Source organism: Carassius auratus, unplaced genomic scaffold (assembly GCF_003368295.1).
Source record: "Carassius auratus strain Wakin unplaced genomic scaffold, ASM336829v1 scaf_tig00216006, whole genome shotgun sequence".
Taxonomy (NCBI): Eukaryota; Metazoa; Chordata; class Actinopteri; order Cypriniformes; family Cyprinidae; genus Carassius; species Carassius auratus.
The window spans coordinates 30631-42500 of NW_020528357.1; the positions used below are offsets into that span (position 1 = coordinate 30631).

At 37.5% G+C, this 11870-nt stretch overlaps 2 protein-coding genes across 5 annotated transcripts in view; one reads left to right on the forward strand and one right to left on the reverse strand.

The window, feature by feature from the left end:
* Positions 1–658: 658 nt before the first annotated feature.
* zgc:153675 (transmembrane protein 263) lies at positions 659–3195 on the forward strand. Of its 2 annotated transcripts, none has more exons than XM_026261990.1 (3): positions 659–804; positions 1507–1585; positions 2563–3195. In XM_026261990.1, the coding sequence occupies exons 1-3, from the start codon at positions 796–798 to the stop codon at positions 2850–2852; spliced, it is 378 nt and encodes a 125-aa protein (XP_026117775.1). In that variant the 5' UTR covers positions 659–795; the 3' UTR covers positions 2853–3195. The 2 variants fall into 2 exon arrangements, with proteins under 2 accessions (XP_026117775.1, XP_026117776.1); XM_026261991.1 differs by having other exon boundaries at positions 2566–3195.
* Positions 3196–4473: 1278 nt separating this feature from the next.
* Positions 4474–11870, reverse strand: part of LOC113096626 (cryptochrome-1-like) — an 8466-nt gene continuing 1069 nt past the window's right edge. The window contains exons 2-15 of one of the 3 annotated variants that reach the window (XM_026261997.1): positions 11314–11524; positions 10477–10585; positions 10254–10396; positions 9882–10066; positions 9701–9798; positions 9467–9607; positions 7424–7735; positions 7204–7355; positions 6252–6454; positions 5767–5880; positions 5613–5684; positions 5456–5533; positions 5259–5386; positions 4474–5176 (exon numbers count right to left, since the gene is read on the reverse strand). In XM_026261997.1, the coding sequence (XP_026117782.1) occupies positions 5135–5176; positions 5259–5386; positions 5456–5533; positions 5613–5684; positions 5767–5880; positions 6252–6454; positions 7204–7355; positions 7424–7735; positions 9467–9607; positions 9701–9798; positions 9882–10066; positions 10254–10396; positions 10477–10585; positions 11314–11489 (1953 nt within the window). In that variant the 5' untranslated portion in view covers positions 11490–11524 and the 3' untranslated portion in view covers positions 4474–5134. The remainder of the gene's footprint in view (positions 5177–5258; positions 5387–5455; positions 5534–5612; positions 5685–5766; positions 5881–6251; positions 6455–7203; positions 7356–7423; positions 7736–9466; positions 9608–9700; positions 9799–9881; positions 10067–10253; positions 10397–10476; positions 10586–11313; positions 11525–11870) is intronic. The other 2 variants (XM_026261996.1, XM_026261998.1) reach the window with 2 other exon arrangements.

Here is an 11870-nt window from a genome sequence, read left to right on the forward strand (position 1 = left end):
GGTTATTATCCGTAGTTATGTTTGTACACTTGACTTTAAACACTAAATTTTAATTCTGGGTTCTAATGGATGTTGCCACACCCACACCCACCACTGTTTAATATTCATGATGTTCTGTGTTTGATATGCCACACCCATCGTTTAATATTCATGATGATCTGTGTTTGATATGCCACACTCATCGTTTAATATTCATGATGTTCTGTAAATAAAATATAATAACATATTTTAATAAATCATAGTTTGTTATTGTGAATTACAAACACTCTCAAGAGTGATTTTTCTGTTTGCTGGTCAAATTTGTCAATTTGTTTGTGGAGTTAGTGTGCTAATATAAGCAAGCATTCAAACTTACTCCGAAATCATATCACAGTTATTAAATACATGAGTTTTTAATGTTTAGATCAAGTTGTGTTTGTGGTTTTGACTGAATAGTTCTTGTGACGCAAGATCCGGGGGTCGAATTAGGGAATCCTACTACGGCGAAGGCCGAGCTCATGAATATTAACTACGTTCCTTCATCATTTCCTCGGAGAGTCCAGTCACGTGACACGATTATTATTCATAAATCGAGCTCTCGACGCGCCCACTTTCAAAACACCTCCGTTTCAGCCAATCACGCGGGACTACCACGCGCGCGTCCCGTTACGTCTTTAATATTCATGAGCCAGGCCTTCGGCGTAGTAGCGCGCGCTTGGTTCGCATCCTGGACCGAGCGCCACGTCGCACAGCGGAGAAGCGTCCTCCGATCAGCGTCGATCTGGAGAGGAATGCGCTGAAAACATCCGAGCAATCATGGTGAAGGTGAGAAAATATGATTAACACACTCAACCAAAGGATCTTTCCCTGCTTCTGTTTCTGTGCATGTTTCAGAAATATCATTTCGAGTCTCATCGAGAGATGCACGCCATTCCAAAAGAGAGCTTGAAAGTTTTGTTTAATCAGTTATTAGTGCTTTAGATATTTAGATATTTTTCAGCTTTTACAATATGGGCACTTTAAGTATTTAGGTTTAGGATTATTTGTATTTATTTTACTTTTTTGTTGTTGTTGTAAAACAACAGTATATAGCTACCATATTGTAATTGCACACACTGTTTGCAATATATTTGATCTAGTCTATTTGATTTCATAGTTTCTAACTTTCTGCTTTATATATTACCTGTTCATTTTACCAAGTGTAATGAGTTATTATTGCAATTTTTTTCTGAATGTCTGTACAATATGGTCACTTTTCTCATGTTTTTATACATATTTACTTTTAACATATGTAAATATATATGAATTGTATTTATTTATTTATTTTGTAAAAATGTGTGTGCATATATATAAACATACATACACATATACATACATATATATGTATATTAAAATTGGGTAAAATGTTTAATTGCATATTCTTTTCTCTGGTCTCGAATTTGTTATTTCTGTTATATCTATACAGTATTATTGAAATCATCGCTCGATCTTGATTTCTGTTATTCTCGTTATTGTCTGTGTTTGTAGAGCGTGAATTCAGAAGCTCAGTCCAAGACTGAAACATATGAAGGAGAAGAAGAACACACAGAAACCCATCCGCCTGCAGGTTCATCTGGATTCATAATTCATATATCTTCAGAAATCAGTCTTCACGTCATCATAAAATCCTCCATATGGATCAGCTGACCTCTCGTTTTAATGCATAAATGATGTGCATGTTCATGCCAGTTTATCGTTATAGATTACTGACTCATTTTTAGACCTAAGTCAGCAGGGGTTTGGTGTCTTCTGGGAAGGATTAAAGGTGCTCTAGCAAACACTCGTGTGTCTCTGTGTCTCGCGAGTCTGCGCTGTCGGTTATTTGTGTGAATGATCGCGGGAATAAAGCGCTTCTGCTGCGCGAGCTGGGAATTCACGCTTGTTTTCGGACAAAGCCCTGTTTGATGATGCAAGACGAACATCACAACTTATAGTAAAACCATCAAAATATGAAATAAGTCCAGTTCCATGCTTTGACCCCAAGAGAAAATTGTAGAAATTAATAAATATAAATTCATATTTTGCATTAGGAAAATGAGATCAGTTAATTTAAATTAATTAATTAATTATTGTATCATTATTCTTTTTTTTTTTCATCAAAACTTCACTGTATTGTCATTTATTTGGTTTATTATATTTGATTGCATGTTAACTGAATTGCATACTTTAAAAAGTAATTCATAATTTATGTATTTTATTATTATAGAGCAATAGAAATAATAAAATTAATGTTTCCATGCAAAATGATCATTTTTTTCAAATTCTTCTTATTATAATGCAATAAAAATAATGCAATGAATAATGTTTTAATTTAAAAAGTATGTTATTTCTCCAAATTCTAAAGTAAAAATAATGACATTTTCAATCTATAGTATATATATATATATATATATATATATATATATATATATATATATATATATATTTTTTTTTTTTTTTTTAACTGTAGTCTATTGATTTTGGTGTTAAATATGACCCAGAAGAATAATATTAATGAGTTTTTGTCCAGTCTAATTAAATGTAAAGCTGTTATTTTCTTCGCAGCAGATGGCGGGAAAGAGCACCCTGTGGCTCCGCCCGCAATGATCTGGCGCGTGACCGGCGGTCTCTTCAGCGCCACGAAGGGCGTGGTCGGAGCCACGGTGGGCGGAGTCGCCTGGCTGGGCGGGAAAAGTTATGAGATCACCAAATCAGCAGTGACTGCAGTGCCCTCGGTGGGCGTCGGCCTGGTGAAGGGCGGAGTTTCAGCGGTGGCGGGGGGCGTGTCCACGGTGGGATCGACAGTAGCCAATAAAGTTCCATTCACAGGAAAGAAGAAAGACAAATCGGAGTGAAAAGAGGAGGGTTCTAACAACTCTCTTTCTGTTTTGATTGGTCACCAGAGAGGTTGATGGATATTTCTGACCAATCAACGTCCAAGACATTTGCGCAAATGGGAGTTTTATACAGCATACATTAGGTTTTTGATATTAAGAAATTTGATCTTAAAGGAATTTATTATTTTTCTCTCTCGAATCATCTCAGATCTGCGACCAAAGACACATGTATCAGTGGTGTTTGTGCTTCTGTAGCTGTTAAACGAGGTCATCTGTTTATTCTGAAATGTTATTGGTCCATTGTGTTTGTAAATTCATTTTTGTTTTTAATATTTGAATATAATAAAGTCATGTAAAAGATGTTGTAGAAAGTTTTCACATTTCATTCAAACATCTAATGTGGACAGAAGATGATTTCACTCCAGTTTGATCCAATTTTTCATTACATACTCTATAAAAACACATAAATGAAAACAGTTTTAGCTTGAAATTTTATGCTAAAATACAATTCATGACGTCTTGCTAATATGTAATGAGACTCTTAATTAGCAAGTTAGCAAAGCCTATTTAACATAATCATGTGGCCAATAATATAGATATATTCAGAATTAAACTGAACTGTAACTTTTGATTTTGGTCACAATTAAATTTAATTTGAATTTTCTTAATTTTTTACTGTAGATGCTTTCCTCAGAGAAACTAACGTGATTAAAAAATGAATCATTTAAGAAAAACTAGACAACAATGAGACATAATACACTATGTTTAAATATTTTTTTATTAGCTGGCTGATTAAGTACCACACAGACTAAGAAACAAATGTGAGTACTATCTATATCTTTATCTATCTATCTATCTATATATATATATATATATATACACACACACATACAAAGCGCTGGGCAGATTACTTACAAACAGAAGTTCATTACTGATCACATGACAAAATATTTACTTATTAATGTAACCCATTCAATTAGACGTTTTAGATAATATAATCAGACTACTTTCTGATTACTTTTGACCAAACTAGTTTATCACACTGATTTAAATAGGACATATTGATATACAAATACAGAGAATAAGAGAATATATTCCATTTGTTGTAATAAACATTACATCATGTCAAGGTTTCCCAAACTGGGGTTCAAGAGGTTTGTGCGATTAAAGAAAAGCTATGTTAGAAAGGAACATTTAAAAATGAAAAATAGGAATTAGGGAGAATCAACAATAATTAATATTTTATTGCAATTGTGTGAATATTATGTAATCAATAAAAAAGTAACTGTAGTCTGATTACAAGTATTTTAAGTACTTAATTTTTGGAATCTAATAACGTAATCCAGATTACATCTAATCCGTTACTACCCAGCTCTTTATATATTTATATATATATATAGATAGATAGATAGATAGATGGATATAATTTATCTTTAAAATTCAAAACAGCTACTAATATTTTGTATAAAAACTGAAAACACAAATGGTAAAAATGTACAGCTCCATAAGATACAGCTGTCATATACAAAACACTGGAGTACATAGAGATGGAAGCGATGACAAAAATGTACAGCGATGGAAGACTGATGACGAGCCTATTCTACATTATTCTATTTGAGCAAAAACACTGAACAAATGGAGCAAAACAAAGTTGTTTTTACAGACGAGACAATCATTCATCTGTGGTACAGTTACAATAGTTTGGACCCAAACACAATCCAGCGGTCATGTGACTCTCACATCACCATGGAAACAGACGCAGGTATGTACAGGTGAGTCTGGATCAGAGCAGCGCTGCTGAAACTCTTCCATTCATCCATAATACTGAGCAAATCTGGATCAGTTGAAATGTGGCACAACGCATGTTTTTCTTCGGCTGTTTGCAATTTTTTTTACGGCAAATAATAGGAGGCACTCGATTTTTCAACATGGAGACCAATAAGACTTGAGCTTTGGTTCACATTTTCGTCAACTACATTCTTAAATATAAATAAATAGTTATTATTTAGATTGTCGTTCAAACTGACGTTACAGTCATTCGTTTAAAGTTTGGTGTGAAAGGACCTTTAGTTTTAAAGTTTAATGACATGAAGAAAGTATTTACATCTGATTTGTAAAATCAGTTTTTGGGATAATAATTACATTTTAGTTAATTGAAATTGTATAAAATTTCTAAAAATGTAAAAATTGCATTTTTCACCACGATTTGATTGGACAAACCGTTTCGAGTTACTCATGTTTGTGTTTAACACACGAGGAAAGGTTGTAGTACGTTCTGCGAATCCATCAGTGGGAGGAGCTTAGGAACAGAAGGCCACGCCCTCCGCATCTTCCTGCATTTTCTGTAACAAACAGATAAACACAGTTGAGTGCTTCTATTACGACTAATCAGTAAAATTTGTATAGCTTCGACTTTTTACGAACTTCATCATCTTGGGCTTTTGGCGCTGAAGAGGAGGAGGAGGGGCCATCATCACCATGGCAACGGTTAAGCCCCGCCTCCTCTTTTTCGCTCCTTCTAGTCCCGCCCCCAGCCGGCCAAATCAGACGCCCTGAAGGAAGTCAACATCAGATTTTGTTCGCAAACCATTTGTAGCATATTCCTGTATGAAAACACATACCTGGTTGTTTAGGGATGGCAAACTCGTGGCTGCGCTCCGTCAGGTCGCTCTGGATGGTGTAGGGTGATGTACGGTGGCCTGCAGGAGAAAAACATTACAAAAAATTGCACAAACGTTCATTAATCGTTATCTAATTAGCCAAAGGACATGGTCTCACTGAGGGCGTGTCGCTGTCTTGTGATGCTATGTCTCGCTCTGCTTGCTCCCTGCTGTTCTCTCCGGACCCCTGCTGGACACACAGATCATTACAGCTCAATGATTTCCTTTCAAACGCACTTATTTGATCACAATGCATGATTTCAAACACTCACTGTGAGACGAAGTGCTGCTGTGGGTCCTCCAGCATGTAGGGGGCGCCGTTGCTCCTTGAGATTCATTTGCACCCACGACCTCCATGTGATTGGATGGAACAGTTGCGAGAAGACCTGAGAGTTGAATGGAAATAAAGGCCAAGAATGTTAACCACAACGATAACTATAACGTTAACTATAGTAGCAGACGATATCATTTTGTTTATTGTAAGCGTGCGTCAGTTTTGTCACCTTCTGGTTTAAATGCACACGCTCTTTAAATATAAAATAAATATTGTTCAAATTTAAAAATGTAAATATCGTTATGAAATTACAACAGTATTGCTCCACTAGTTGTGTTGTGGAATTCGCTATATTCTTATAGTTAAGTCTCGTTCACACCAAGAACGGTAACTGTAACGATGACTATATTAGTGGACAATAACGTTCTGTTTATTCGAATCGCATAAAGCAGTTTTGTTGTGTACTGCTTTAAACGCTCTTACTGAGTCCGCGGTATCTGGAGAGCTGCTGGTAGATCTGCCGCATCCTCTCGATGTTCAGGCGGCTGGCCTCAGCGTGGTTCACCATGGGTTTGGGGTAATCCACGCCAATCACACATTTGGCAGCCCGCTGCACGTCGTCCGGTGCGTTCCAGGGATCGTAGATGAACTTGGCCGGAAAATCTCGGAGCACGGGTAAGTAACGTCTGTAATCAGAGTGAGATCAACCCACAGACACTTATCACAACCAATAATATTATTACCATATTAACATAATTAATTAACCAAGTGTTCCTGTGGTTCAATTGGTAGAGCATTGCGTTAGCAGCACAAGGTTGTGGGTTCGATTCCCAGGGAAAACATGTTAGGTAAAGAATGTTAGCGTGAATGCACTGTAAGTCGCTTTGGATAAAAGCATCTGCTAAATGCATAAATTTAATTTAAAGTAATTTCTACAGGTGACTTTTGATTGTTAATATCTACTGTTTCCAGATTTATCTAATATGCTTATAATTAATTAATACGGAAAAGTTTTATGTATTATTAAAAACTACAATTTTTTTTTTAATTCATATTTCAATTACTATAACATAATTACTTTCCCTAGTAAATGTATCTTTAACTTTTATTATTTAAATCACCATTAGTCATATAATTAATTTAAATACCTATAAATTTCCATATATGTATACAATGTGCATAAGTAATTCATACACTATGTATTTTATTATATTAAAAACTATAATAATATAATACGTTAAGGTTAATGCAGTAATTTCTATAGATCAAATATAAAGTTATTAATAAATAATGAGCAACTGATAGTGAAATTCTTTACTTCTATATTAAAATTTTAATAATTACGTTCGTATTGTTATGCATCAGTAAAACTTTATATACTTCGCGTTCACACTGGATCCAGATTAAGAGGAAGTGAAGCGGTGAAGACGCTCACCTTATGAAGTCTCCGTTGGGGTCAATCCTGCGTCCGAATCCCACGGGACAGTAGCAGTGGAAGAACTGCTGGAAGAAGGAGCTGCAGGAGTGACTGAGCCAGCTCCCGGCGTTCACACTCCAGTCAGCGTCCAGCAGCAGCTCCTCGAACACCTGCGGACACACCAGCGTTAGCACACAGCAGACACACCTCCCTTACCCAGCATGCCCTGGGGCCGCACCTTCATGCCCTCCTCCCAGCTGATCCAGAGATCTCCTCGTGTCAGGAAGCAGGCCACGGCGTGCCGCGCCAGATGATGGATCCAGCCCTCCTGTCGCAGCTGGGTCATGATGGCGTCGATCCACGGGAAGCCTGTCTTGGCCTCGGCCCACTTGGCAAGCGCCTCGGGGTTCCTGTCCCACGGGATGCGGATGCAGATGGGGTTTCCCTCCATGCGGTCGAAGCGCGGGTTGTTGCTCGCCGCCGTGTAGAAGAACTCCCTCCATAAGAGCTTGTCGTAAAGAGAAATCGACGGGCTTGCATTCTTCTTCACCTGCGACAGATCACGGGTTTATATATTTAGCACAATATTCCCAAATATGGGAAAGATTTGTTTAAAAGTGTTTAAATTATCAATATAAGACAATGTCTTTGAAAGTGGTTAAGTTATGATTTATAAATCACAATATGTTATAATTATTTATTAAGGATGTATGATATTGTTGGACTGATATCGGAATCGGCCAATAATGGCTTTAAATGTAAATATCCGTATCGTCCCGATATGAAAGATTTTGCTGATTTGTCTTGCCGATAAGAGGAACACGTTAACTCACATGCGATCAGGGTTTACTAGATCACGTCAGCACTGTGGCTCTGTAAACGGTTTTAATCTGTAGGGGGCGCTGTTGGCCAAAGTAGATCAAAATAAAGTAAATTACAGTAAAATAGCCTAAACAAATAACATTTTGACTGTGTATATGATTAAATAAAGCAGTAATTGATGAATATAATGAGTGTGCTTTGATTTAAAGGTGAGAAGCTACAGCTTACATGAAAAAAATAATAATCACAAACATGACACTTGTATATTAAATTATTTTATATATACTGATTTATTCAATCATGTATAATACGTTTTTTTTTTTTTTTTTTTTTACAAATCATAAGCAGAATTTGTAACCATTTTTCTTTAGACCACCTACAAATGTTGAATCTTAAAATTAAATGTTAGGGTTAACACTGCCTCTTTCTGCAGGAAAAAAAAATGCACCGATTGATAAATAGTTTATTTATAGTTGTTTTCAAAGATTCAATGTAGTGTCAAAAAACCTTCATTATCGTTTATTTAACTCTATCAAATAACTTCTTAAAAACTAAACAAAATTTAAAATATTTTGAATATAATTTCTGCAGAGGAGAGAGTGTGTTGTTTCAAAACAGAAAGAAAATATATCGGTATCGGCCAAAATTTGTTTAAAAATATCGGCATATCAGATATCGGCAAAATTCCAATATCGTGCATCCACAGTCTTTATGTTAAGATTTATACTTCAATATGAGAAAATATAGTGTTTATCGCAATATAAGGAAATTTAATTTATAAGTGTTTAAGTTGATTTAAACATCATCATACTGTATAAGAAAATATCGGTTTAGAAAAAGTGTTTCAATTATGATTTAAATATCACAATATAAGAAAACAATTGTAATAAAATAAATAATTTTAAAAGCTTTTAAAATCAAATGTATTACATATATTTTAAGTGAATTAATAAAGTTAATGATGTTATAAATTCTATTTTAAAATACATTTAAATATATTACGTTATATTTTAAGACTTTTTTTGTATGTTAGCCATATAATGAATTATAACTTAATATAAATTCAAAATAGATATATTATAATATATAAATATGCATAATCTTATGTTTTACATTAGGTACAATACATGTATTAAATGTCTGAGCATTTTAGTCACTGAAAATATTTTCGTCATGCTGTATAATAGTTAAAATGATAAAAATGATAAAAAGCGCAATAATTTAATTTGAGAAAATAATTTTTAAATTTTATTAAAAAATTAACATTTCCATCACGGTTTTCGTTAACGAAATTAACAATAGAAATGATCAATTAAATACATTTGCCATTTTAAATTAATTACATAATATTTTTAACTAATTGATTAAATTATATTTCAAGTGAGTTTTTGTAGGTATAATGCATATCTACCTGGATGTATAAATGCAGAACTATGATTTGGTATTTGTCAGTGGTCACCTTGTTGTGGAGTTCAGTGAGTTTGTAGTAGAAGAGACGGCAGGACAGACAGCCGAAGCGCAGGTACGGGCTCAAGCCCAGCGGACTGGCCAGCAGCGGACTGGAGCTCATCTTCGGACGCTCAAAGTTCTCCTTCCACGCCTGGAAAACAGCAGCACATGCCTCAAACACGACTGATCACCTGACCACAGCTGGAGCCGCTTGTCTGTGTGTGTGTGTGTGTGTGTGTGGTACCGTGTTGGAGTCGGGTCCGAAGTGTCGCTCCAACCTCATCAGAGCCTCTGATTCTCCTCCGGGCCAAACAGCAGGATCCAAAGACTCAGTGTCGAATCCTGAACACAAACACACCTATAATGCACCACTACGAAACATCGAAAGCTACGTGTGTGTGTGTGTGTGTGTGTGTGTGTGTTACCCAGCTCGTCCAGCAGGGGCACTCCGTATCTCTCTCTGTGGTTTGCGCTGATGGGCGTCACACAGTTTCCCAGCAGCTCTCGGGTCAGCGGCTCCAGCGGAGGCTCCGGCGGCTCCATGCTGCTCACCAGCGTCTGAAAGCGTTTATATGTCAGCGGCGGCTGACCACCGTTCAGCTCCGTGATCCTGACACACCACAGATTCATTTAGGATCCACTGACACCAATCATGCAGCTGATTCATTCACTTCAGTGACTCAGTTGACAGGATTCATCACAATCATATCCTTCTAAAATAGCCTAAATGTATAAATTAGCTTAAAATCTGAAACTAAAAGTTGATGCTAGTGGCATGTATTGTTGTGTGTTCTCACCTGTCCAGGTCGTGAAGTGTGTGCGAGGTCTTCACGATCACCTCCACTCCTGCTTCAGACGCCAGTTTCTTTATAGCTGCATCTCGCTCTTTCCCGAACGGCTCTGAGTCACACTCGAACGTCAGCCGAGACACTTTCCACTCCTGCGGACCAATCGGAGTTATTCTGAACATGAGAAACGAGCTACACGACTGTGTTTCATCTCAACATCAGCCAGCGTTACCTTGAAGAGGCGCGGAAAGATGTTAGCCGGCTGACCACGGATGACGAACAGACAGGAGTTGAGTTTACGAAGACTGGAGTCCAGATCCTCCAGACACTGCAGCAGAAACCTGACACACACACACACACACACACACACACGTATGAAGAGTGTCTGAACACGGCTGTGAGCTCTACATAGACAGCAATGCTGACAGCAAGACTCCTAAAGCTACATCACTCCCAGAATGCACTGCTTTTTTTAGTTCAAGTATCTTGGGGTCTTGTTCACGAGTAAGGGAAGGATGGAGCGGGAGACTGACAGACGGATAGGTGCAGCTTCTGCAGTGATGCGGTTGGTCAAGATTTGCCACACTCATTTCTCCATAGGGTGACTGGGAGCTCCCTTAAGAGATAGGATTAGGAGCTCTGCCACTTGGCCACTCTCTCTCTTCCTCTCTCTCTCTCTCAGTCTCTCTCTCTCACTCTCTCTCTCAGTCCCTCTCTCTCTCTCTCTCTCTCTCTCTGTGAGGAGCGCGGTGTTCCCTCAGTAGTGTCTCTGTTGTAACTGGAGCTCTAGTGTGTTTCAGACTGAGGAACGCAGTCAGACTCGTGCCCAGAGAGAGCGTGGGGCTCATGACTGAGCTGCAGAAAGTGTGTCATCGCTGTGGAAACATGTGGCAACTCGTATCCCTGATGACTGAGACCAGACCACAACATCAAACACAGATGCTCAGATAAACCAGCGGATTCATCCAGCTCAGGGTGTCCTTCTCTAAACGGCCACAAGGCGGAGCCATTGAACCAAAGTGTGTACACTTTCACTGATGTTTTACTGTGAGTGTAGTGTGTGTCTGACCTCCAGCGGTTGACCCCGCGGTTGGAGGCCCCGGCGAACCAGGGGTCCAGGAAGTACACGCAGCGCAGCGTGTGTGAGCCCCGGGCGGCCTCCAGCAGAGCCGGGTTATCATGCAGACGCAGACCCTTCCTGAACCAGTGCACGGAGCTGACGGAGCTGATGGAGCTGACGGACATGATGCTGCGCCCGAGACACTGCAGACACACACAGACTGTATTCACAGTTCACTAATACTATTATTATTAATTCAATTCAAGTTTATTCGTATAGCGCTTTTTTCGATACAAATCATTGCAAAGCAACTTTACAGAAAATTAAGAAAATTCTTTACATTTGACAAAATGACGCATTAAATATAAAGCACATAAAACAACATTTTTAATTCAAGACATAAGCCACTGCAAATATTATCATCATAAACAAAGTTAAAAAAAATTATATCGAAAATCTAAAATTAACATACACAGCTATATCACAATTAATAAATTACTGTTAATGCATATAATGTTCTTTTTTATAAATTATTACACTTCAGATTTATTATGCATTAGTAAACA

Excerpts from the sequence above, each read along its gene's own strand:
- zgc:153675 (XM_026261990.1), top strand. Across the intron at positions 1,586-2,562 it reads AGAAACCCATCCGCCTGCAG|CAGATGGCGGGAAAGAGCAC; the intron begins GTTCATCTGGAT and ends TTTTCTTCGCAG.